Here is a 25,136-nt window from a genome sequence, read left to right on the forward strand (position 1 = left end):
TAGTTTCTAAACTCTCACTCTCAATTTTGTAAATACCTTGTGGACCAGCACTAGTCTGTGGGCCACACTCTGAGGAGCAATGATGTAAAGGCCTGATAGACCATTGGGAAGAACTTTGTTTTTATGCTTAGTGATTAGGAAAAGCCACCAGAGGGTTCAGAGCAGAAAAATAACATGTTCTAACTTACATTTTACAGGATCCCTCTGGCTACTGTGTTGAGAATATACCAGGATGATGGATGGACAAGACCAGAAGCAAGAATACTAATTAGAAATTTATTGCAATAATCCAGATGAAAGATTACTGAGGCTTGAACACAAGAGGTAGTGTGAGTGCTGAATAGCAGTCAGATTCTGCATACATTCTGAAAGTTGACAGGATTTGTCATCAAATTAGATATAAGATATAAAAGAAATATAGGAAATTAGATGGCCTGAGCAACTGAAAAACAGCTGCCATCAAATGAAGCAAGGAAAACTGCAGGAAGAGCATGTTTGTTGAACAAGGTGAGAAGCCAAGTTTTAGACATGTCAAGTTTGAGATATCTATTAGATCTTCAAGTGAAGATGACAACTTGGCATTTGAATATTTGAGTTCAGGACTCATAGAGTTCAGATAAGAAGTCTCAGACTAGAGATAAAATGTAGAAGTTGCAGTATATAGATGACATTTAAAGCCATAGGAATGGATGAGATCAACAAGAGAGTAAGTTTACATAGAAAAGAGATCTGAGAGCTGATTCCTGGGCACTTCAACATGAAAAGTTGAGAAATATATTGAAAAATCAGTAAAAAAAAAAAAAAAAAAAAATCTGAGAAGAGGCCAGTGAGTTAGGAGAAACACAGGAGGGTATGCTACTCTGAAGGCCAGATGAAGAAGGGTTTCAACAGCGAAGGAATGATATACTCTGTAAAATGCTCCAGACAACTCTAGTAAAATTAGGATTGAAAAACATCCATTTGATTTAACAATGGGGAGGTCACATGTGGCCTTGACAAAAATAGTATAGTTTTAAAAAATGAATGACTATAATGAACTAAAAATCAATAACACAAAGACAAACAATCCAAAAGAATAATGGAAAAAGCATATTAACAGGCAATTCATACATGAGAAAAGATGCTCAATTTCAGTAGTGATGAAGGAAAAGCAAATTGAAACAGAGAAACACAAACTAAAAAAAAAATGAGACAACATTTCACACACACAGGAGCAGCAAAAATTAAAATCTGACTATAAAAGTAATGAGGAAGATATAAGGAAATGAGAACTTACAAGCACTACTGGAGGGAATGTAAATTATTATAACCATGCTGGAGAACAATTTGGCAATTAACAGTAAAGTAAAGCTGATAATGTACAAATGCTCCAACCCGGTAATTCCACTTCTATGTATATATCCTAGGGAAATTCTCCCACATGTGCCCAAAAATACATATATAGCATGTTTAATGTAGCATTATCTGGAATACTGAGAAACTGGAAACAAAAAACCATCAACAGAAAAATGAATAAATAAAATACGAAATAATCATAAATTGTAATACCACAAAGTAGTTTAAAATGAATTAACTATGGCTATGTATCAATAACAAATCTCAGAAACATAATGGTTAATGCAAAAAGTTGCAGATGACAGTACACCATGACACAATTTACATAAATTTTAAAATTGTCTAGAAAAAAAAAATGTAATGTTTATCAATATACATTATGAAGTGAAATGAAAGTTAAGGGAAAAACAAAATTAATATGGCATAATGATAAGTAATAAATGTGGGTGGTGAGTTCATTATATTTTAAAAATTACACTGAAATACTGAATTTTATACTTTAAATATTTAATGATTTTTATTTTATATTTTAAAAAATAAACAGCAAGTCATCTACCTGCAAAACTGCTTGGGCACCAGCTCGTATGTTTTGTTCTATGGCTTCTTCAGAAGCATTACGAAGAACATCTTGGTAGGTACCATTTTTTGCCCAAGTGGAATTTCGAACATGATCAGCAATACTGGTCCCATTTTCCTGAAGCAAAATATCAAGTTTTTAATATTTCATCAATTAAGAATGCTGTGACAAGTCAGTAAGCTGAAGAAGTAAACTGGAAACTACTGGGTCCCTCTGCTAAACATCTTCTCAAAATAGAAGATACCCTATTTGACTACAAAGACAGCATATAGGTGCACTGTAAAAAAGGTTCTCACTGACAAAAATACAAAGAAAGTTAAAAAAATCATCCATAAAGGACCAGCCGGAAATTGTATTATTTCAGATATAGACATTTTTCTATCTATCTAATGTATAAACCTCCCTACTGTACATTTACACACTCAAGAATGGGATCATATTATTTACAGCTTTGTAAAAGATAAATTCTGTTGTAAAGTAAATAAATGCCAGAATCCAAATGACTTAAATAAAACAATAGAAAATAGCTTCTATTTATCCTACTTAAGAGTAGTAAAATTCCTATTATCCGAAGACAGATGAATACTGCTACTTCAAACCACTAACACTGCAGCTTTCTGCTTGAGTTTGGCTGTCAAAGTCCTGCTGACTACGGAGCTCCCTCAGTCAAACAGAAATTTCACTCAGAGTTGATCCCTTTTTTAAAGTTTCTCTCTAGTTTCTTTCTGCTTTTGGTCACTCACCAGTATCTTCAAATACCTTTTTTTAATACATATTTTGCTTAGAGCTTACAATTTTAATATATGGGAGGTTCAGTCTAATATAAACTATTGTTTCATTACCAGAAGCAGTACTGGAACTCAGTGCTGCCCGAGTAGCCAATACAATATGCCACGGTCTGATCTATAGCTTTCCCTCAAGCTCCATACTTCTATGATCAGGTATCTTCTGAAAAGTTCTTCCTGAATGACCCACAAGCACCTCAACTTCAAGATACTTAAAAGTAAATGTACATAACCATGCCCTCCCCTTCCTACCAACTCCTATAGCCTCCTTGGCCGCCGTCACCACCACCGCACTCGCACTTATTTTCTCTCCTATTCATGTGTGAATGGCAACTACCCTGGTCGCAATAAAAAGAAACTTGGGACACCTTTTCGTTCTTCATACCCAATTAATCATCAAAATACTGGTTTCACCACCAAAGGAGCTCATTTATCTGTCTTCTCCCTTATATTCCCATTGTAACTGCCACTGTCCTTTATCAGGTACTTATTATCTCACTTCTGATACTTCCTAACTAGTGTCCTTGCCTCCAGACTGACCTCCAATCTATCTTCCACTCTGAGCTTGGTATGAGCCTTCTGAAATATGTAACTATTAATGCCATTTTTCTATTCATAACCTTTCCAGTGTCTAGAACGTAATCAAAGTCCACTACAACGGCACACAAGTTACTAAACAGAGCCTAGTTCTTGTCTATCTCACATTTCTTACCACTCTCAACCACCTGCTCTTAGCTACAGCCAAATAAAAGTCTTCTCAGTGTCTCTTGCATCTTTGTAGAAGTTATTCACACTGTGTGGCTCCTTTCCCATTTGTCACCTGCTCTTTGTATTACACTACTTCCTCACTGAAGCCTTTCTTAGGCAGAATGAGGTATTCCCTCTTTCACGCTGTAGGATCGTAGCAATAATATTGTTTTATAATACTTAAACTTGCATGCTTGTCTTCTTGCTAAATCATTGTTACACACAGATAGAAATGATGTCTTTTCATATTTCTATCTCTAACACTTGTTCTCAAAATGGGCATTACATATTTTAGATAGCACTCAAACTTGTCAGAGTGTTTTGTTGTCACAAGAATTGAGAATATCACTGGGATTTAATGGGATAAGCCAGGTAATGCTAAACATACAACAAGGCACATGACAGTCTGCACATACACAAACTGTCCTGTACTCTGCATGTCTTTCAAATGTGTCACAGACACTTTGTGAATAAAAAACCCATTAATAATTAATTATCTGAATCTGTAACAACTCCATTTTATAATTAACACCAAATTTTAAATGATTTATATACATATATATCGAATTTACCAGAAATACAAATCAATGAAAGATTACAACTTTTGTTTTTTGGTTCACGCCATTAGCAAGAAATCACATCTCTAATGGCAACACTGGTGAAGTATTTAAGGAGCCAGTAGAACACAACTATGCAATACACCTACATCACCCTGCATTTGTAGCTTCCTTCCTTCTGGCTTTCCTCCCTCCTTTCTACTGCTTGTTTTTTTACTATGTATGTAGGTAGATTTATTATCTATCATTTTTCTTTAAGGATACTAAATGACAGAGGGTACGCTCAGTATTGAGCTATAAATTCATAACAGAAAACTAGAGGAGAACAAGTTATTTAGACTGATAGGTTTATTTTCTAGCTTGATGCAAAAACTGCATGTTTTTGCTGGTACATAACAAATACAACTGTGAATATTCTTTCATAATTTATATAATTTTATTTACTTCAATTATATTTCTTAGTTTCATTTTTTTCCCTCTAGAACTAAGGGAAGATGCCATATATACATATATACGTATATATGTATGATAGATATATACATATATATATCATATATACATGTATATATGTATGATATATACATATATATCATATATACATATTCATACATAAATACTGATTCATTGAATCCCTATAGAATGTTGCCTATTCATTTATATGTTAATATCCTGAAAAAAATCCACTGATGAAGTTAAATTAACCACCAAGGTGATTACCAAGTCACTCCTATCTGGATTTAGTAAGATATATGTCAATATCAGAGTGTAACTTTTTGGTGAGAACCTGACCAATGGCAAGTGTGAAATACAAACCAGAATACTCTGAATTCTTTCTTGGGAATTTTTGCACTAGAGCTGACTGCAGAATAAAAAACATCTTGACCTGTTAAGTAAGCTGGTCTGTGAAAAGAAGTACTGCAGTTTACTCACAGAGGGGAAAGAATGAGATAAGAGAGAGCACGAGTGGAATTTGGGTCCCTGGTTCCATTTACTCCTGAAGTCTAAATGAATAAGACAGGCAAGGGGGAACTGCACTTTGGTAATCACTCTAAGATGCATTGGGGGATCTTAGCTCCCCAACCAGGGATCGAACCCAGGCCTAGCAGTGAAAGCACCGAGTCCTAACCACTAGACAGAAAGGGAATTCCCACCACACTTTTAAATATTATACCTTTTATAATAGCATCTAATTTTGATCCAGGCCATGACTTAAAGAATCAGAATACAACCTCTTTTAAAGTTGTCACATCAAAGAGCTTTGGGATAGGGTACTGAGGTAACTGTTACATTAACTAAATTGCAAAATATAACTGACCCTTGCACAACACTGGGTTTAGGGCGCCAACCCTCCGAGCAGTCAAAAATCTGCGTACAACTTATAGTTGGCTCTCAGTATCCAAGGTTCCTCCATGTCTGAAAGATTCAACCAACTATGGATCATGCGGTACTGTAGTACTTATTCAATATTATTGAAAAAATCCTTGTATAAATGGACCCACACAGTTCAAACCCATGTTGCTCAAGGATCAACTGTATACTCAAAGGTATCTTTACCTTCCCATTTATCCCGTATTATCTCACTCTGTGAAAATCTAATCTATTAAACATACTAAAATACGTAAGTCTTATTTTACCTCTTCTCTCTTTTCTCCTTCTTCCATTGAAATATCATGGTCTGTGACATTGTCAATGCATGGTAAGTCTGAAGAGGAGATCACAATTTCTTCAGGCTCTTGCATGAACAAAGGTTTTTCCTCTTGCTGGATCCATTCTTGATATACTTTTACCACTTTTCTCATAGCTGCTGCTTCACAAATTGGTAATAAAAATGCCTAGTGAAAAAAAAAAACGAGAGAATATAGATAATGATACCTTTTACTTTGCCACAAACCACTAACACATACATTTCTATCTTGTTATAAAATGTGAGATATAAATGATTTTTAAAGAGTTAAAGTCAACCAATTCATGGTCAGAAAAAAACCTTTTGTCTCCAAATAATTTGTAAATACATTAAGATAGCAATACTTTTGGTAGGGAGACACTGATTTCCAGCACAAGGAGCAAAGATTTGTTTCAACTGTACTATCTCAGAATGAACATATTCCTTGTAACTATGCTCCTAAAAGCTTAATGTAAATACACCTTTTCATAATAAATCACATTTTTGTAACTTATATTATTAGGTTTTTAAAAATTAACATTAAAATGAATTTTGATAAAAAGATTTTAATCAAAAAACAAAAATTATGACTCTGAGGAGTAATAAAAATACCATGTAATGAGGCAACTTAGCTTTTCTAAGAGTATTTTTTAAAAAGTTACATCTTTCTTCTTTCATTTTACATATATAAAGTTATACAAGTTAAATAATAAGGCAAAAAATACTTAGAAAGTTAAAAGAATATCTTACAGTTATTCTTTCCTTAGGTACTTTCAGGTTCCCTTAAGTTTTAAAAAAGTATGTATCTTCCTCATCACAAAAACATTGTCACATGAAAAAAAAAACTTTTTTATACAATTCATACTTGCATAAATAAAGCAATAAAATACTCTTAATCTCACTATCCAAAGTCCTTTCGTTATGCACGTTTGTGTTTATGTGTTAACATTTTCACTTTACTTTTTTACAAATAGAATTTGACTTTTCTTTATTTTTACAACCACTACCTATTAATTTCAACTGTAAAAATCACAAGACCTTTACCTAAAACCTGCCACTTTCTACTCTAGAATTATCAGTAGGTGCATTTAATAATAATCATGGGGTTAAATGACTTTATCTGATTGAAACTAGCCAAGAAAATCAGGTTCCTGAGATAACGATGAAAAGTTAATGTGTAATATCAACGTATTTAATGTTCTTTGGTAATCCTTTTATTTATTTGCTATTATTGATTCCCTAGCAAACTACTGCGTTGGCCAAAAGGTTCCTTCAGTTTTTTCCATAAGATGGCTCTAGCAGCACTTAGTTGTCTTTAACTTCATTCGAAACAATTTCGTTAGACTGCATGTGACAGCTGTCATATCAGCGTGCATTTTAAAAAAGACATCAAAATTGGTAATTTTTGTGTAGCCATTTTAATATTGAAGATAGAAGAAAAAAGCAACATTTTCAGCATATTATGCTTTATTATTTCAAGAAAGGTAAAAACTTAACTGAAATGCAAAAAAAGATTTCTGTGGTGTATGGAGAAGGTGCTGTGACCTATCAAACATGTCAAAAATAGTTTGTGAAGTTCGCACTGGCGATTTCTCGCTGGACGATGCTCCAGGGTCGGGTAGACCAGTTGAAGTTGAGAGAGATCAAATCGAGACATTAATTGAGAACAATCAACATTATACCATGCAGGAGATAGCCAATATACTCAAAATATCCAAATCAAGCACTGAAAATCATTTGCATCATCTTAGTTACGTTCATCACTTTGATGTTTGGGTTCCACGTAAGTTAAGCGAAAATACCTTCTTGACCATATTTCTGCATGCAATTCTCTACTGAAACATAACGAAAATGTTCCATTTTTAAAACAAATTGTGATGGGCGAAGAAAAGTGGATACTATACAATAATGTGGAACGGAAGAGATCGTGGGGCAAGCGAAATGAACCACCACCAACCACACCAAAGGCCGGTCTTCATCCAAAGAAGGTGATGTTGTGTATATTGGGATTGGAAGGGAGTCCTCTATTATGAGCTCCTTCTGGAAAACCAAACGATTAATTCCAACAAGTACGGCTCCCAATTAGACCAACTGAAGGCAGCACTTGCCGAAAAGTGTCCAGAATTAGTCAACAGAAAGCGAATAATCTTCCATCAGGATAACGCCAAGACTGCATATTTCTTTGATGACCAGGCAAAAACTGTTAAAGCTTGGCCGGGAAGTTCTCATTCATCTGCCGTATTCATCAGAAATTGCACCTTCAGATTTCCATTTATTTTGGTCTTCACAAAATTCTCTTAATGGAAAAAATTTCTATTTCCTGGAAGACTGTAAAAGGCACCTGGAACAGTTCTTTGTTCAAAAAGATAAAACGTTTCGGTAAGATGGAATTATGAAGTTGCCTGGAAAATGGCAGAAAGTAGTGGAACAAAAGGGTGAATACATTGTTCAATAAAGTTCTTGGTGAAAATGGAAAATGTCTTTTATTTTTACTTAAAAACTGAAGGCACTTTTTGGCCAACCCAATACATTACTTGCTACTTTCCTCCATCTAACAAACCCATTCCAAATTCTCATTCTTATGTTCTAGCAGCTTAATGGTCAATGGCATAATTTTGATCATCATTGCCTGCTCTAAGACTATTTTACAACTGAAGCAACAGCTCGGCCTTCCTTAAAGATTTTTTTTAAAAAACCAAAAAAAAAAAAAAAACCTTAAATAATCTCCAAAAGGTTCTATTCTCAGATACTGAAAAATTAACTTAAAAAAAAATTAGCATGGGAATTCGCTTTATTTTCTGCTCATTTTTGCTATGAACTGAAAACTGCTCTAAAAAAAAGTTTACTAATTTTAAAAATATTAGATCCAGAGCTAAGATCTTCATTATTGCATAAATTATCACACTATACCCCAAATGGCCGGATGAATCTACTAAAGACTAGAGTGTATATATATGACATTTGTCCTTACAGACCCCTACACTGATTTTGCCGACACCCTAAATAAGGATCTTGAGGAAAGACTGATGTTAGCCATGGCTAAAAATCTGATGCATATAAACTAGAGGGCCATTTTATACATTTACAATGAGAAATGGTTGTCTCAGACCAGAAAATTCAAATCCATATTGGCACCTTATCTTTCTACAAAGAAGAACTACTCACAATCAGACATAAGTATGAATTGATAATAAGGGAAACTGTCATCATAGGCAAGAATATTTGAATCAACGTGCTCAGCAAATTTTCTCTCTGTAGGTAGACCTGCATGAGGTCACCTCCAGTTTTATGGTTCTATGACCATAAAACTACATCATAACCAGACAACTACATGGAGGAAGAATCAAAACAATACAAGATGGAAAAAAATCAAATATCTGATGGTATCAGCTTAAGATAACCTGGTACATACAGTTTTCTAATAATTGGCTTTGCCAATGGGGTCTGATTTACTGGTAGCTAAGGCTCTCTTCTTCACTGAAAAAACACTAACAAAACATGTTGGTCTCTGATTACTCTTTTAATGTGCTTCCATTATTAATCAACCCAGATTGTGACAGACACATTCTTTAAAATTTAATCAAATACAGTGAGCATTTAGCAGACCTGGGAATTTTTTGTCTCCTTAAAGCAGTGGTTTGCATTTTGGTCTCAGAACCCCTAATCTGCTATATGTTAACACAAATAACACATTTTCCAAATTAAAAGAAGAGTGGCATTATTTTACATTTTTGCAAATCTCCTTAATGTTTAGCTTAATATAGAAGACAGTTGGATTCTCTTATCTGCTTGCTTCTACATTAAATCTGATACAATATCACATGTCAGGTATCCTCTGGAAAACTTCACAGTACACTTGTGAAACAATAAGAGTGAAAAAGGTTTTGAGGGCTTCCCTGGTGGCGCAGTGGTTGAGAGTCTGCCTGCTAATGCAGGGGACACGGGTTCGAGCCCTGGTCTGGGAGGATCCCACATGCCACGGAGCGACTGGGCCCATGAGCCACAACTACTGAGCCTGCGCGTCTGGAGCCTGTGCTCCGCAACAAGAGAGGCCGCGATAGTGAGAGGCCCGCGCACCGCGATGAAGAGTGGCCCCCGCTTGCCGCAACTGGAGAAAGCCCTCGTGCAGAAACGAAGACCGAACACAGCCAAAAATAAATAAATAAATAAATAAATAAATAATTTATTAAAAAAAAAAAAAAGGTTTTGACCTTACGAACCTCAAAAGATCCTGGAGATTTCTCATGAGCCCCAGATTATACTTTGCCACCCACTGACTTTGGAAAAAAAATTATGCGTATGTATGTATGTTTATATTTTTTAAATTTACATACATATAAAATAAATCTGTGGTGCTTTTAAAGGTTAAACTCTTGATGTGTTATATTTACCTCATATCAAAGTACTTGGGGCTCCTCACTGTAGCCTCCAAGTACTAACAACATAAAGCACAATAAATGGGTTTCCCTATGAAATAGAGGGTTAATGTCTGGAGTCCATTTATGCCTATTCTATTGGATATGGAGAACAATTTTATCAAATATAAAATAACAATTTTATCAAATAATTTGGGCATTCATGTTTTACAGTTGTATCTTTGTTTTAAAGACATGTAACAATATAAATACCTTCATCTGAGATAGAACTCACAATCATTAAACTGGCCCTGAAGAAAAACATTATCAGCTATATAACAAATCAGCTCAAGACAGCTTCTGGAAATACATGTTAGCCCTCAGCTAGGACTGACAAAGTGCCCAGCACTCAACAGTTACTGAGCTTGATTCATTCACCAAATATTTATTAGGTGCCTAACTCACTGCCATGCACTATGGCTACAATGATGAATGAGAAAGAGTAGTATTCATGGAGGGTAATATGAAAGATCAAAATTAAACACACATTCAAAAAAAAAATTATAAAACTCAGGAGAGGTGCTATGAAGAAGAGTACAGCTTTCAAAAACATCGTTAAAAAAGAGGTACTTACTGTGTGTGTGTGTGTGTGTGTGTGCATGCATATGCGTGGGCAGGTGCTTCTACCTGCCTGTGGGTGGGTGGGTGAATGGGTGAGGGTGGTCATGGAAGACTTTTCTAGTGTAGTCACATTTAAGCTATGACCTAAAGGTTGAGTAGCCAGGCGAGAAGGGGAGGCAGGAAGGATAGAGAGGAAAGAGGGGAAGGTTGAAGGACAAAAGTTCAGATAGGGAAACAGTAAGTGTAACGGCTATGAGGATGAAATTATTTGAAAGATGAAAAGTAAAGACATTTCTACTAAAACTATTTACCTATAAAGGACTTGTGCTCTAGCTGGGATTGCTAAGGGCAAGATCATTCTATGCCCATATACCTGATAATTAATGGAATATTTCTGCCTATACTATAATACATTGTGGAACATATGAGCCTTCAAAATCACGAAAAACTATTACACAGATTCTCAATTTTGCAAATTTATCATCAGTATTAAGCAGGTAAAAATAGCTTTCCTAATACAATCTAATCTTCAAAATTGATTTCTTTTCAAAACATGAATGATTCATTGGAGTCACCATCCTAAAATCTATTTTTCCTTAAGTTTTACCTTAAAAATCACTTTAAAAAAAATAGCTGTTACAATAAAAATAACATCTCAGAGAACTTCAGTTCCCAGCAATATCATAAAAAAGATATCCTGGAATCTACCTGCACAGAACACCTAAAAATTATCACAAAAAAATGTAATATACATATTTAAAAGAATGGCTCAGCTTGTGAGGATATTCTGAGTCTAGAACAAAATGGAAGTATTAATCTAGAGAGGCGAAATAATCAATGCAGCTGCTGGGTGCTGCCCTGGACAGCCTCCAGAGCTTTGGTTTAAAAGGCCAACTGTATGGAGGGGAGAGACAGATCAGAGTCCTACGTATAAAGCTGATAACAATGAAGGCTACATCCTCAATACAAAGGTGAGCTAGGAGGGAAGAAAAAAACTTGACTCCAGAGAAGAGTCAGTGAGGAAACTTGTCTGTTGACTTGGGGTAAGGAAATATGAGAGAAGAACAGCCTTCCCTGCAAATTCATATTCTCAGGCTGGCCATCACCTAACTTTGAGTGCTGCAAAGTGAGAAGAATCATAAGCTAAGAATTGTAATTTAAAGTAAACCAAGGTTGACAGGACCCCTGAACACCTGAGAGAAGCAAGTGCAAATCCTCTCTGGAGAAACACATCCTTCAACCCAGGTTTCAAAGTAATTTCCACAAAATTCCAAAGAAATGTAAGCTCTTAACACAAAAATCCAAAACAAATGAGGGCGAGTAAACAGAAACAACAAGGCCAGAACTGCAAAAACTTAAGTTACTGGAATTACTGGAATAAGGAATATTAAATAAGTATTTTAATACATTTTAATTTAGAAGAAAATGAAAATATGAACAAAGAATAAGCCACTGCAAAAAATGACTAGACAGATATTAAAAAAACAACCAAATACAACTTTTAGAAATTAAAATATAAAGAGCATCATAAAAAACACAATAGGGGAATTCTGTTTCCAAGAGTGTCATGGACCAGGTAACCTGACCAACTTTACAACTAAAAATACAAAAATAATACATTTTTTAAAAAACTTTAATCTTCTTAAATGCACTGGTGAGCCATAAAATAGGAAGAAATATTTGAAAATAAAAACCTACATAAAGTCCAAACTCCAGAGAGGTCTTAGGTGTAGCAATAAAGCTGACTTTCACTTTGAATGAAACCAATTACTTTTATGGAACTACTGGGGCAAGGAAGGAAGAACAATAGGAAACCTCCAAACAAATTCGGGGTTCCAAAGAACTATATATCATCAGTGTGATGCTGAATTAGAAATAAACCCACCTCACTAAAAGTCTGCAAGGAAAACTGCCCATATTTAGATGCAAAGTAGATAACAGAAACCTTGCCATAAACACTCACCAAAAGCTAGTCTTAATACAGGTTTATACTATACATTCATATTATCTGGCTGGCTTAAACTTCAAATCAAGAATTCAGTTTAATGTGAAGTTGGAAGTGTTTCCTTGCATCTATGTGAAGCAAATGCAATTCCTCTCTGGAGCAATCAACCTTTAATAAACCAAATCAAGAAACAGTCATAAGCAGCAAAAGCTCAGAATCAAGGTTCTGAATTTCTGAAATCACAAAATAGTGCAAGAAATATTACAAGATATTGCAAGAGAATATAGCATCATGAGAAGGAGCATTCAGAAACAAAATATGGCAGAATCAGACCTATAAAGACCTCAGGAATATTAGGGTGATCAATCAATATGAAATAACTAAGTTTCATATTAATACATAAAATGTAAGTAATGAACTAGAGACCATAAAATTGACCAAGCAGACTGGCCAACTTCCAGAAACAGCTGTAATTAGAAAGAAAGTATCCGGAATGTAGCACAGAGAGACAAAGTGATGGAAAATATATATGAAGGTCAGCAGACGTATGAAGTGGGAAAGGTCTAACACACATCTTGAAAGGCAAGAAAAAAATGGGACAGAGGCAATGTTTAAAGAGAGAATGGCTGGAAAATTTCCAGAATTGTCAAATTATACTAATCCATAATTACAGTATCCCCAAAGTATCCCCTGAAGAATAAATAAAAGGAAATCTAGACCTGGACATACCACAGTAAAATACAAAATGCCAAACGCTAAAAAAAGGTACAAAAAGAGCCAGAGAAAAGATAACTGCACTAAAAGTTCAACTGTTGATTGACATCTCAACAGCAACAATGTAAAACAGAAAAGTGGGAAAGCATCTGAGTGCCCTAAATGTACTAGATGAAAATAACTGTCAATCTAGAATTTTATGTCCAGGGGAAAAAGTATTTCAAGAATGTGAGCAAAATAAAGACATTTTCAGAGCAAAAACTTGTAAGTGTTTGCAAGCAACGGACATCCAAAAGTAATTCTAAATGATGAACTTCAAGCAGAGTGGGTTGGCCAAAAAGTGCCTTCGGTTTTTAAAGTAAAACTAAAAGACACATTTTCCATTTTCACCAAGAACTTTATTGAATAACGTATTCATCCTTTTGTTCCGCTACCTTCTGCCATTTTTCAGGCAACTTCATAATTGAAGTTGTCTGAAAAACTTATCTTTTTCCCAAAACTTTTTATCTTTTTGAGCAAAGAACTGTTCCAGGTGCCTTTTACAGGCTCCAGGGAATTGAAATTTTTTCCATTATGAGAATTTTGTAAAGACCAAAATAAATGGAAATCTGAAGGTGCAGTGTCTGGTGAATACGGCAGATGAATCAGAACTTACCAGCAAAGCTGTAATGGTTTTTTCCTGGTCATCAAAGAAACATGTGGTCTTGCATTATCCTGATGGAACAAAATGCATTTTCTATTTACTAATTTTGGAGGCTTTTCATCGAGGGCTGCTTTCAGTTGGTCTAATGGGGAGCAGTACTTGTTGGATTTAATCGTTTGGTTTTCTGGAAGGAGCTCATAATAGAGGACTCCCTTCCAACCCCAATATATACAACATCACCTTCTGGATGAAGACGGGCCTTTGGTGTGGTTGGTGGTGGTTCATTTCGCTTGCCCCATGATCTCTTCCGTTCCACGTTGTTGTACAGTATCTGCTTTTCATCCCCCGTCACAATTTGTTTTAAAAATGGAATGTTTTCATTACATTTAAGTAGAGAATCACATGCGGAAATACAGTCAAGGTTTTTTTTGGCTTAACTTATGTGGAACCCAAACACCAAAGCAATGAACATAACCAAGCAGGTGCAAATGATTTTCAATGCCTGATTTGGATATTTTGAGTATACTGGGTATCTCCCGCATGGTATATATAACATTGATTGTTCTCAATTAATGTCTTGATTTGATTGCTATCAACTTCAACTGGTCTACCCGACCCTGGAGCATCGTCCAGTGAGAAATATCTAGAACGAAACTTGGCACACCACTTTTTAAAAAAAATATTTATTTATTTGGCTGCACCAGGTCTTAGTTGTGGTGTGTGGGGTCTTGGTTGCGGTATGTGGGATCTAGTTCCCTGACAAGGGATCGAACCCAGGCCCCCTGCATTGGGAGCGTGGAGTCTTAACCACTGGACCACCAGGGAAGTCCCCGCAAACCACTTTTGACTTGTTTGATAGGTCACAGCACCTTCTTCAAACACCGCAGAAATCTTTTTTTTTGCATTTCAGTTGCGTTTTTACCTTTTTTGAAACAGTAAAGCATAATATGCTGAAAATGTTGATTTTTTCTTCTATCTTCAATATTAAAATGGCTACACAAAAATTCACCGATTTTGATAAGTCTTTTTTTAAATGCACACTGGTATGACAATTGTCACATACAATCTAACAAAACTGTTTCAAATGAAGTTAAAAACAACTAAGTGCTGCTAGAGCCATCTTACGGAAAAAACCAAATGAACCTTTTGGCCAACGGAATAAATGGAAGATCTGAAAAGGGAGAAATCATAATCAAAAGAAGTGATGAATATAACTAAATGTAAATCAATATTGAATGCACAGAATAATAATATTACTGAGTTAAAATACAAACATGCAAAATAGAAATGAATTATTTGGTAACAACAATGTATAAGTTAGGGGGAGAAATTAGAGTAATAATGTTCTACGATCCTTGTATTGATTAGGAACAGGGTAAAAAAACACTAACTTAATATTTGGAAAGTGAAGTATGTATGCTAAAATTTATATAGTAATCACTAAAGGAAAAGGAATAGAGTAAAACTTTCAAACCAAGTGATGGGGAGGAGGAGGATACAGAATGAAAAAACATCAATTAAAAACAAAGCAAAAAATAAGGGAATTATGGAAAAAATACAGACATAAGAAAAATAAAAAGAACAAAATAAGATAGTATCAATAAATCCAAACATATCAGTAATTATAATAAATATTCGTTAAAAGACAAAGATTTTTAAAAATCCAACCATATTTACAAGAGACATATAAAATGTAATGACATAAAAGGGCTGAAAATAAAAGGATTTTAAAAAAATATACATGAGGCTAATTATAATAAAAAGAAAGTGGTATAAATGCACTACAAGTAGATAAAGTAAGACTACTACAAGTAGACTTTAAGCAAAAATAATTGCTACAGATGAAAAGGGTCATAAATAAAAGGCTTAACTCACCAAGAAGATATAAAATTATAAATATGTATGTACTTAATTACAAAGCTTCAAAATACATAAAGGAAAATTTATGGAACTACAAAGAAAAAAATAGACAAATCACCATCAGAATATAAGATTTTAACACACCCTTCTCCATAACTGTGAAGTCAAGCTAACCAAAAATCTTAAGTAAAAATATAGAAAAGCTGACTAACGCAATAATAAGCTTGATCTAACAGACTTTAATAATCATGAATTCCACAGAAAAGAATACATTCTCTTCTAACACACAGGACATTTACGGAGGCTGACTACATAGTGATTATACAGACTATTCTCTGACCAAAAGAATCACATTAGAAATCTGTAAGAAAAAAGAAAACTAGAAAAATCTTATATGTTTGGGAGACAGACACTGCTAAATAACTCATAAATCAAAGAAAATATTAACATGAAAATTAGAAAATTTTTAGAAGTGAATAATAACAAAAATGCTATACATGGATGTTTGTAGACTGTAGCTAAAACAGCATTAAGAGGTAAATTAATAGCCTCAAAAATGCTTATATGAGAAAAATGTGAGGCTAATTAATTAGCTAGGAAAAGAACCATCAAATAAAATCAAGAAAAGCAGAAATAACAAGGAGCAAAAATTAATAAAAGAGAAAACACACATAAAACACAGAAGATCAACAAAGCCAAAAGCTCATTCTTTGCAAAGACTAATAAAACTGACAAATCTCTGGTAAGAATCATCAAGAAAAAAAGCAAACAAGGAACAAATACTAACAGGAATGACAAGGGGAAACATGAATATAAATGCCCCAGAGATTAAAAAGATTATAAGAGAATGTATTTAAAAACAAATGTAATGAACAAATTCCTAGAAAAATGAACACACTCAAGCTGACTCAAGAACTAGAAAACCTGAATAGTTCTTTAAGCTTTAAATTTTCCCACAAATATTCCAACCGTATTTGTCAAATATCTTTCCTTTCACATTTGTCATATATTCTGTCAAAACAAACCTTAAACTTGGCAACTAAGAATCACTGCCAAATCTGGACAAAATGCTACAGCAAGTTTGTTTCTTTAACTTAGACTGACAAAGCTAATGCTGCCTCATGCTTTCTTTTACATATCAATAAACGTGTAGGAGATGAGGATCTGCTTTGCCTGGAGAGCTCCCTGGCATGTGAAGGCAATGTGGCACAGAATAAAGAGCACTGACATGGGAACCAGGATCTGGAAGTCTTAGTCCTGGATCTACCACTTACTTGCTGTGAGACTTGAATGATCCCCTTCAGCTACAAAACTCAATGATGTTTACCTGCAAAAGTTAAGTACCTTTGCTATTAAGAGCAAATGATTGGTTTTCATAAGGTTTATTTTCCCATAAAATTTCTATGTAATTGAGAATGTGCACTTAGGAATTTCTAGCTATCTTTACGTGAAATAGCTTTTATTTGTTTTCCTTCCCTCTCTTTCTTTATTTTATTCCCCAAATAATATCTGCCTTAAGCAAATTTAATTTCGGAATGTCTTAAAGGACAAAACTGAGCCTCCAAGGGGAGGATAAAGACAATGAAAACATCGCTTCTTATATTCATAAACCACTTTTTATTGATGTTAGAGTGAAAGATAACATAATTTTACTATAATTTATTAATCAAATGGTAGGAAGAAAAGTTTCAAACCATAAAGTGAGTCACTAAGAAAATTATTCTGATAACAGAAGGAATATTGGAGGGGAGGGGATAATTATTAAACTAAAGTTACCATAAACTAAAAATATAAATAATTGAAAATATTAAAGAATTAGATGTAATAAACCAAAAAACTAAATATGAACTTTAAAAAACATTTCCATGAAGAATAAATTTTAAATAGCTTAAAGTCAGTATATTCAATATTAAAAGCAAAAGTCTATATTACAAATTAAAAATACTGAGAGGTATTTTACCTGACGAAATATCTCTGTGACAAAGTTTACATTACTTCTTTTAGAAGAAAAAACTCTGCGAACTATTTCAATGTCTGTGAGATGTTCTTCATCAATACTACAAAGACTAGAAGAGCTAGGTTCTCGCTCCGTGAGAGTGCTTGTGTTGGAATGAGACTGCTCGGGTTCTGTAGTTCTATCTGTTTTATCGGCATTATCATTTTTGTTTTCTTCTCTGGATACCAAACTAGCAGCTGCTCTCTAAAATAAAAACAAAAAGGGGAGAATATCATACCCATTTAAATCAATATTTTGTCTTCAAATAGCAAATACTGACAAAATCCAAAGCATTCCATAAGTAACTTACAGCATTGTTTAGAATCTATGCACAGAGTTTCATTTAGAATCTGTTCTAAATAGTTAAATGGCAATGAAATAACTTAATATATAAGTGATATAGTGATACTCACTAATCATCTATTCAATTAAGTTTATTTTTCAGTATGTTTGCAGAACAAACAAGTTACTAATTAAACTGGGTAAAAGAACAATGCCAAATGGAGTCAGCTCAGCTCATCAATAATAAATAAATACCTTAATTCTGGAATATTTATTCAGTAAGTTTTAATGTGTAAATTCATCTCTATTTTACCTTAGACAAAAATTATACAAAGGAGGACTTCCCTGGTGGGAAAAAACTTAAAAAAACAAAGGAGGACTTCCCTGGTGGCGCAGTGGTTAAGAATCTGCCCTGCCAATGCAGGGGACACGGGTTTGATCCCTGGTCCAGGAAGATCCCACATGCCACAGAGCAACTAAGCCCATGTGCCACAACTACTGACCCTGCGCCCTAGAGCCCACGCACCACAACTACTGAGCCTGCATGCCACAACTACTGAAGCCTGCATGCCTAGAGCCCGTGCTCCACAACAAGAGAAGCCACTGCAATAAGAAGCCCACGCACTGCAATAAAGAGTAGCCCCCGCTCTCTGCAACTACAGAAAGCCTGTGAGCAGCAATGAAGACCCAACACAGCCATAAATAAATAAATAAATAAATTTATTTATTTAAAAAAAATAGAAAAATTATGACAGAAAAATTAGAAATGAAGCTAAAATAAAATACATATTAGAAAACTCTACATTCTAATAACAACAATTTTCACCATGACTGAAGATGATGGCTAAGCCTAGAGAAAAAGTTAAAGGCTTAAGGCAGTAATAAAGAAATTACTACCATGATATTATAGGAGTAGCACTATTCTGTGGTATGATAAATTACTTTCTGGTACATTATTCAATATTTGGTCTCAATTTTGTCACCTATAAAATAAAAGAGTTTAAGTAAGTATGTAGATGATCTCAAATATGCTTCCCAATTTTAAAAAATCTCTAATTTTTAGTTTACTAAGCTCTGGCATCAGATAAAATAGTTCTGCTTGAGAGTTTCTACACTTAAAAATTCTTTGTAGAGAACCTAGAACAACATTTTGAGGAAAACACATCACATAATCTGCTACAGATAAATAAAAGGCCAGGGGGAATATAAGTCAAATTTTCTGAACACTAATGAACACACTTTATACCTCCACTTAATTTTTAAAGGATTTAAGAAGTTGTATAAAAAGCACACACATATAAAATATTTTTAAAACTAAATGAGGAAATCCGAGAAAACGAAAACAAAAATAGTTTAAAAAACTGCAAAAAAACAAAAAACAAAAAAACACTGCAATATAGACAATTTCAGGAAAAAACACACATTGAGAGAGGAGAGGAAAGTGAAAAAGAAGTGTGAAAAAGAGGGAAATGGTTTAATTAAAAATAACAGAATTTTAAATATTAGTCCGTCCATAATACAGCTGTGTAACTTTACATTGCATTTCTAGAGTCAGTGTTCTTCGTGAAAAAAGGTGACATGAGATGGAGACAGGACTTTAAAACAGCACTCTGCGAATACCTAGAAATCTAAAATGAACTACGAAGGTCATCTGATTGCAAATTGTTTCAACTGCAAGAATTTGCACAATTCAGAATATTTTTATTTGTACAATTCAGGATGTTTTTAGTACTGTACAATTAACATAAAATATAGAAATAAGCTGAGACTTGTATGTGACTGAAATTATCTTCTATACCTTACAGGTTTTATTTTTTTATTAAGGAAACTATTGGTTCTATAATAATTGTTAAAATTCGGATTTATAAAATACATTTATACAAAGAAAATATCATTGTTATTTGTTTTAAATGTGTTCTACAACTAAGGCAACTGAAATCAGTGGACAAATCCCTAAAGCCATGTCTAACTTTAAGAAGCTTACTCTAGGGCTTCCCTGGTGGTGCAGTGGTTGAGAATCCGCCTGCCAGTGCAGGGGACACGGGTTCAATCTCTGGTCCAGGAAGATCCCACAGGCTGCGGAGCAACTAAGCCCATGCACCACAACTACTGAGCCTGTTCTCTAGAGCCCGTAAGCCACAACTACTGAGCCTGCGTGCTGCAACTACTGAAGCCCTCGCGCCTGGAGCCTGTGCTCCGCAACAAGAGAAGCCACCGCAATGAGAAGCCTGCGCACCGCAACAAAGAGTAGCCCCCCGCTCGCCGCAACTACAGAAAGCCCGTGCACAGCAATGAAGACCCAACACAGACAAAAATAAATAAATTTATTAAAAAAAAAAGCTTACTCTATGTGTGTATTACCTGAATATTCTTTGGCAAGACTTCACCTTCCATCCCAGGAATATGAGGTCCTGTATGTGGCTTTGGCTCCAGCCAGAATGAAACCAGCCAACGAATGACAATAACACGAGCCTTAATGAAAGGCTCCTTTGTACAATAGATTGCTTCATTGGTTTCAGCATCCTTCTTTATCATGACATAATGTGGCTTTGGTCTCATCTGTGGGATATCTATGCAAAATAAAACGAAAACCAAAATAAGAAAGAAATTATGCTTAGATAAATCTATTTTTTAAATATTTGAGAAAACATTGTGATAATGTTCTGGTTTAAGAAACAGAATTAGTACATTTTAAAATAATTTGCTAGATATTAGCATGGGATCTAGAAGACTGAACCATATACAGCTGATATATGGAAACATGTCTTTTTGCAAAATATCGCTAAAAAATCATTAAAAGTACAAAGAAACTTCCAGAGCCATTTAAAATTAATGAGACCTTACTTCAATTAACCTAAGTCTGAAACACATATTTTGACATCATACAAAGTATGAGAATTTTTACAGCAAAATTATTTTTAAAGCAAATATTGTTCCCAATGGTAAAGGTTTGCTACTCTAATTTAAATCATTTCTACTAGCCCTAATGGCTTTGCCTAAGCTTGTTAGCTGCCTAATCTTGGCAGAGCTTAAAACAGAAACATCTTTGTGCAAAAAGGACACTTCCACATACAGGCTGTCAATGCCTTCTATACATGGCAGAGGTCTACTTCTAACCCAGGGCTGTCCTTGAGGCTATAGCTTCAAGATTCCAACAGACACTTTGGCACAGTCACTAAATACTGGACAAGATATGATCAGAATAGACAACAATGTAATTATTCATACAGAATTTGCAAAAGACATAGAAATTGAACCCAGAGGGACCTTTGAAAATATTTATAACATGGTTAAAAGATCATACCAAACATTAGAATTAAGTTTAATTTATAATCATAAATATTTCTGGTAGGCTAACTTCTCCAGTAGGTGATATCCAGAGAATAAGTTTTTTAAAAATCTCTTCACTCTCAATGAAAACTTTCTACTAATAAAACTGCACTTTCAGTATGAATCACAGTATAATATCTCCAATTAATCAATATAAATTAAATGTTATCAGTTTTCTGCAGGTAACAAATGCTAACCTTACACTGAGGAATGTTTTATTCTTATGTGTAATATTTTAGAAAATTCCAAAGAATACCTACCAAGTACAGGATGATATAAACTGTTCTCTTTACAGATGTTTGGAAAAATATAAGGCAAGTAATATTTCTTAAAATGTGAAAACAAAAATGAAAATCCTCTTTCTTGGTTTTCTTTGTTCTTCCATTCTAAACTTTTTGCCTAAAATTAAACAAACAATTAGAATCATTCCAAGAGAAAGAAATTATTAGCTGTTATAAACAAGCTTGTAAAAGGTTACTTAAGCAATAAATTAAACTGTTACACTGCGAAGATATATAGCTAAATATATATGTGCATGTACATATATATATGCACATATAAAAAGTGGTCTAGTGCCATGCAAATGCATTATACAGTTGACCCTTGAATAACTCAGGGGTTGGGGTGCTGACCCTGCGTGTGCACTTGAAAATCCATGTGTAACTTTACAGTTGGCCCTCCATATCTGCAGATTCAACCAACAGTGGATTGTGTAGTACCGTAGATCATATTTACTGAAAAAAAAATCTGTGTATAAGTGGACCTATATTGTTCAAAGGTCAAGGATACATGTTATCTTTCAAAAATCTTGTAAGTTAAAATGTGCTCTGGAAAACTGTCAAAGTTGACTTAAAACTCGGCTCTACTACTGACAAAGATGTTCTTTCCTCTTTCCCACTTCCTGAATAATTCAGCCTAAAAGTCCTACAAAATAGGCATATGTGAGAGGAAGGAAGAGAAGGTAGGAAATAGTGGCAGTCAAGTGCAGGTGATCAGAGCCTGACCACAGGAGGCATTCATGAATGGGGTATAACAGAGGCAGTAGCCCAAGGGGGACCCAGAGCCTGAGAGGGGTGAGGACAGTATCCATAAGTGTAGAGGGGAGTAAACAAGAGGGGGCAGAGTTGTAAAATACAGGGTGTGAAAATTCCAGTAGGGTGAGGAAGACATGTAAGTAGGGGGATAGTAAAGGCCCAGAGTGTACCACAGTGAGCTACTACTACACAGTAACTTTAGAATGGCTAAAATTACAGACTGACCATACCAACTGTTGGTGAGGATATGAAGCAACTTTAAGTCTCATACATTGCTGGTGGAATACAAAAAGCTACAACCATTTGGAAAAATATTTGGCAGTGTCTTAAAAAGTCAAAATATGCCTACCATACAACCCAGCCATTCCACTACTAGGTATTTACCCAAGGGAAAAGAAAGTTTATATTCACACAAAGACTTGTTTACCAATATTCATACCAGTTTTATTTGTAATAGCCAAAAACTGGAAACAACTCACATTACCATCAACAGGTGACTGGATAACAAATCATAGTACATCCATACAATGAAAAGCTACTCAGCAATAAAAGGGACCAAACTATTGATACATACAATAATATGATTTTTAAAATAATTATGCTGAAAAATAGAGAAGCCAAACCAAAAAAAAAAAGGAGGTACCATACGATTCCATTTATCAGAAAATGCAAACGATAGTGAAAGCAGTCAGATTAAAGTTGCCTGGGGATGGGATGATGGGGGGTGGGGCAGGTAGAGAAGGGTGGATTACAAAGGGATCTGAGAACATTTAGGGGTGACAGATATGTTCATTATCTTGATTGTAGTGATGGTTTCATGGTTGTATACATGTAATAAGATTTATCAAATTGTACTTTTCAAACATTACAGTTTACTGTATGTCAAATATATCTCAATAAACCAGTAAAACAAGTTTAAAAATCCACATGAAGTACAAAAGTTTTTTTTTTAAAGAAAAACTGGTAATAATCACAGTAACAATAACTACCCACCACTGAATACTTACTATATGTCATGCACTTGTTTATTCTAAGTACTATGCACTAATTACTTAAGCCCCAAACACCAAAATGGGATAGGTATTATTTTTTATCTCTACTTTAAGCACAGAGAGGTTAAGTAATTTGCCAAAAGTCACACTATCAGTAAGATGTAGAGTCAGTATTCAAACCCTGGCAATCTCGTTCAGGATCCAAATTGACTTCATAATGTTTGTTTCTGAGGCACAAGGAACTTCTGTGTTTGGAACAGTTACAAGAAATGTGTATATGCTAAAAGTGTTTTCATCAATAAGGATATTCATATTTCATATATAGAGATGAATAGGTTACCTTACGAAATACACGCACCTAAGGACTTCCCTGGTGGTCCAGTGGTAAAGAATCTGCCTTACAATGCAAGGGACGTGGGTTCGAAACCTGGTCAGGGAACTAAGATCCCACATGCTGCAGGGCAACTAAGCCTGCATGCCACAACTACTGACTTGCACGCCTCAACTAGAGAGCCCGCGAGCTGCAAACTACAGAGCCCACACGCCCTGGAGCCTGTGCACCACAACTAGGGAGAGAAAAAAAAACCCTCATGCCGCAACTAGAGAGAAGCCCGTGCACCGCAACGAAACATCCCGCATGCCTCAACGAAGATCCCTTGTGCCACAACTAAGACCTAATGCAGCCAATAAATAAATAAATAAATTTATTTATTTATTTACTTAAAAAAAAAAAAGTAAAAATTTGTTACTTCTCCTTCAGTAAAATAAGCAAATATCTACTGTGACAGAATAATGGTAAGGGGGGAAAAATGATTACCCACAGGATAGTAAGGAGGGTGATATAAAAGAAGATGACACATACCTGAATTACTATATATTTTAAAAGTGCTTCAAGAAAATAGCTTGTTAGATCTTCTTGTCCTTTATCTCCTGATTGTGGGGGGACAAGCGGAGTGATTTCTTCTATAGTGACTTGAGCTATCCGAAGACAAAAGAAAAGTTTAGTATAATTACAAAACAAATTTAACAATATGATAATATGGCCCAAATAAAACTTAACTACAAAACAGAAAAGCAAAGAATACTGCTTGAAAACATTCTGATGATTGAAATTTGAAATAAATTTGAGGTCATCCTGATAGCCCATCACAAAAACCATAAACTTTAATAATCAACTGTTTCATGAACCCTTGATCGAGGAAATGTGACACAGGGATGGACAGATATTGAGGGATTAAGAGTGAATAATGTCTCACCTGAAAAAGAACTGCTCGTGATATTTTAAAATTCAGATTGAGTGTCCACTACAAAATTCCATAAATATGATGAGAAACACTAATAATAATGTGCTTATTCATCAATTAAAGAACAATCTGATTACTCTAGGTAATGACCATGCTTACTCTTTAAGGTAGCCCCTTTATTCAAAGGATGAAACACTATTTCCCTCTCAAAAAGAAAGAGAAGTTAGCATCTTAGTTTCTTGACTATGAAAGTCCACTTGTAAAATAAGAAACTTTCACATTTTGCAACTTTTCACATATTCAAAAACATTGATTATAACAAAAGCAAATTCAAGAAAATCAACCCACAACTAGCTACATTTTCTTAAATACTTCCCAGGCAACACAATCAGTACCTGGTTTAGCACAGGCAGGTCCCTAAACCTACTTCTCAGTAAATAGCAGCCAAGTAATTAA

At 34.6% G+C, this 25,136-nt stretch overlaps 1 protein-coding gene across 6 annotated transcripts in view; it reads right to left on the reverse strand.

Annotated features, from left to right (window-relative positions):
* Positions 1 to 25,136, reverse strand: part of RALGAPA1 (Ral GTPase activating protein catalytic subunit alpha 1) — a 218,781-nt gene that overhangs the window by 135,506 nt on the left and 58,139 nt on the right. For all 6 annotated transcript variants that reach the window (XM_057542898.1, XM_007180713.2, XM_007180722.2 and 3 more), the window contains exons 7-12: positions 24,299 to 24,414; positions 21,671 to 21,809; positions 20,442 to 20,650; positions 17,763 to 18,002; positions 5,636 to 5,833; positions 1,892 to 2,029 (exon numbers count right to left, since the gene is read on the reverse strand). In XM_057542898.1, the coding sequence (XP_057398881.1) occupies positions 1,892 to 2,029; positions 5,636 to 5,833; positions 17,763 to 18,002; positions 20,442 to 20,650; positions 21,671 to 21,809; positions 24,299 to 24,414 (1,040 nt within the window). The remainder of the gene's footprint in view (positions 1 to 1,891; positions 2,030 to 5,635; positions 5,834 to 17,762; positions 18,003 to 20,441; positions 20,651 to 21,670; positions 21,810 to 24,298; positions 24,415 to 25,136) is intronic.

The sequence above is a fragment of the Balaenoptera acutorostrata genome, chromosome 3 (genome assembly GCF_949987535.1).
Source record: "Balaenoptera acutorostrata chromosome 3, mBalAcu1.1, whole genome shotgun sequence".
Classification (NCBI taxonomy): domain Eukaryota; kingdom Metazoa; phylum Chordata; class Mammalia; order Artiodactyla; family Balaenopteridae; genus Balaenoptera; species Balaenoptera acutorostrata.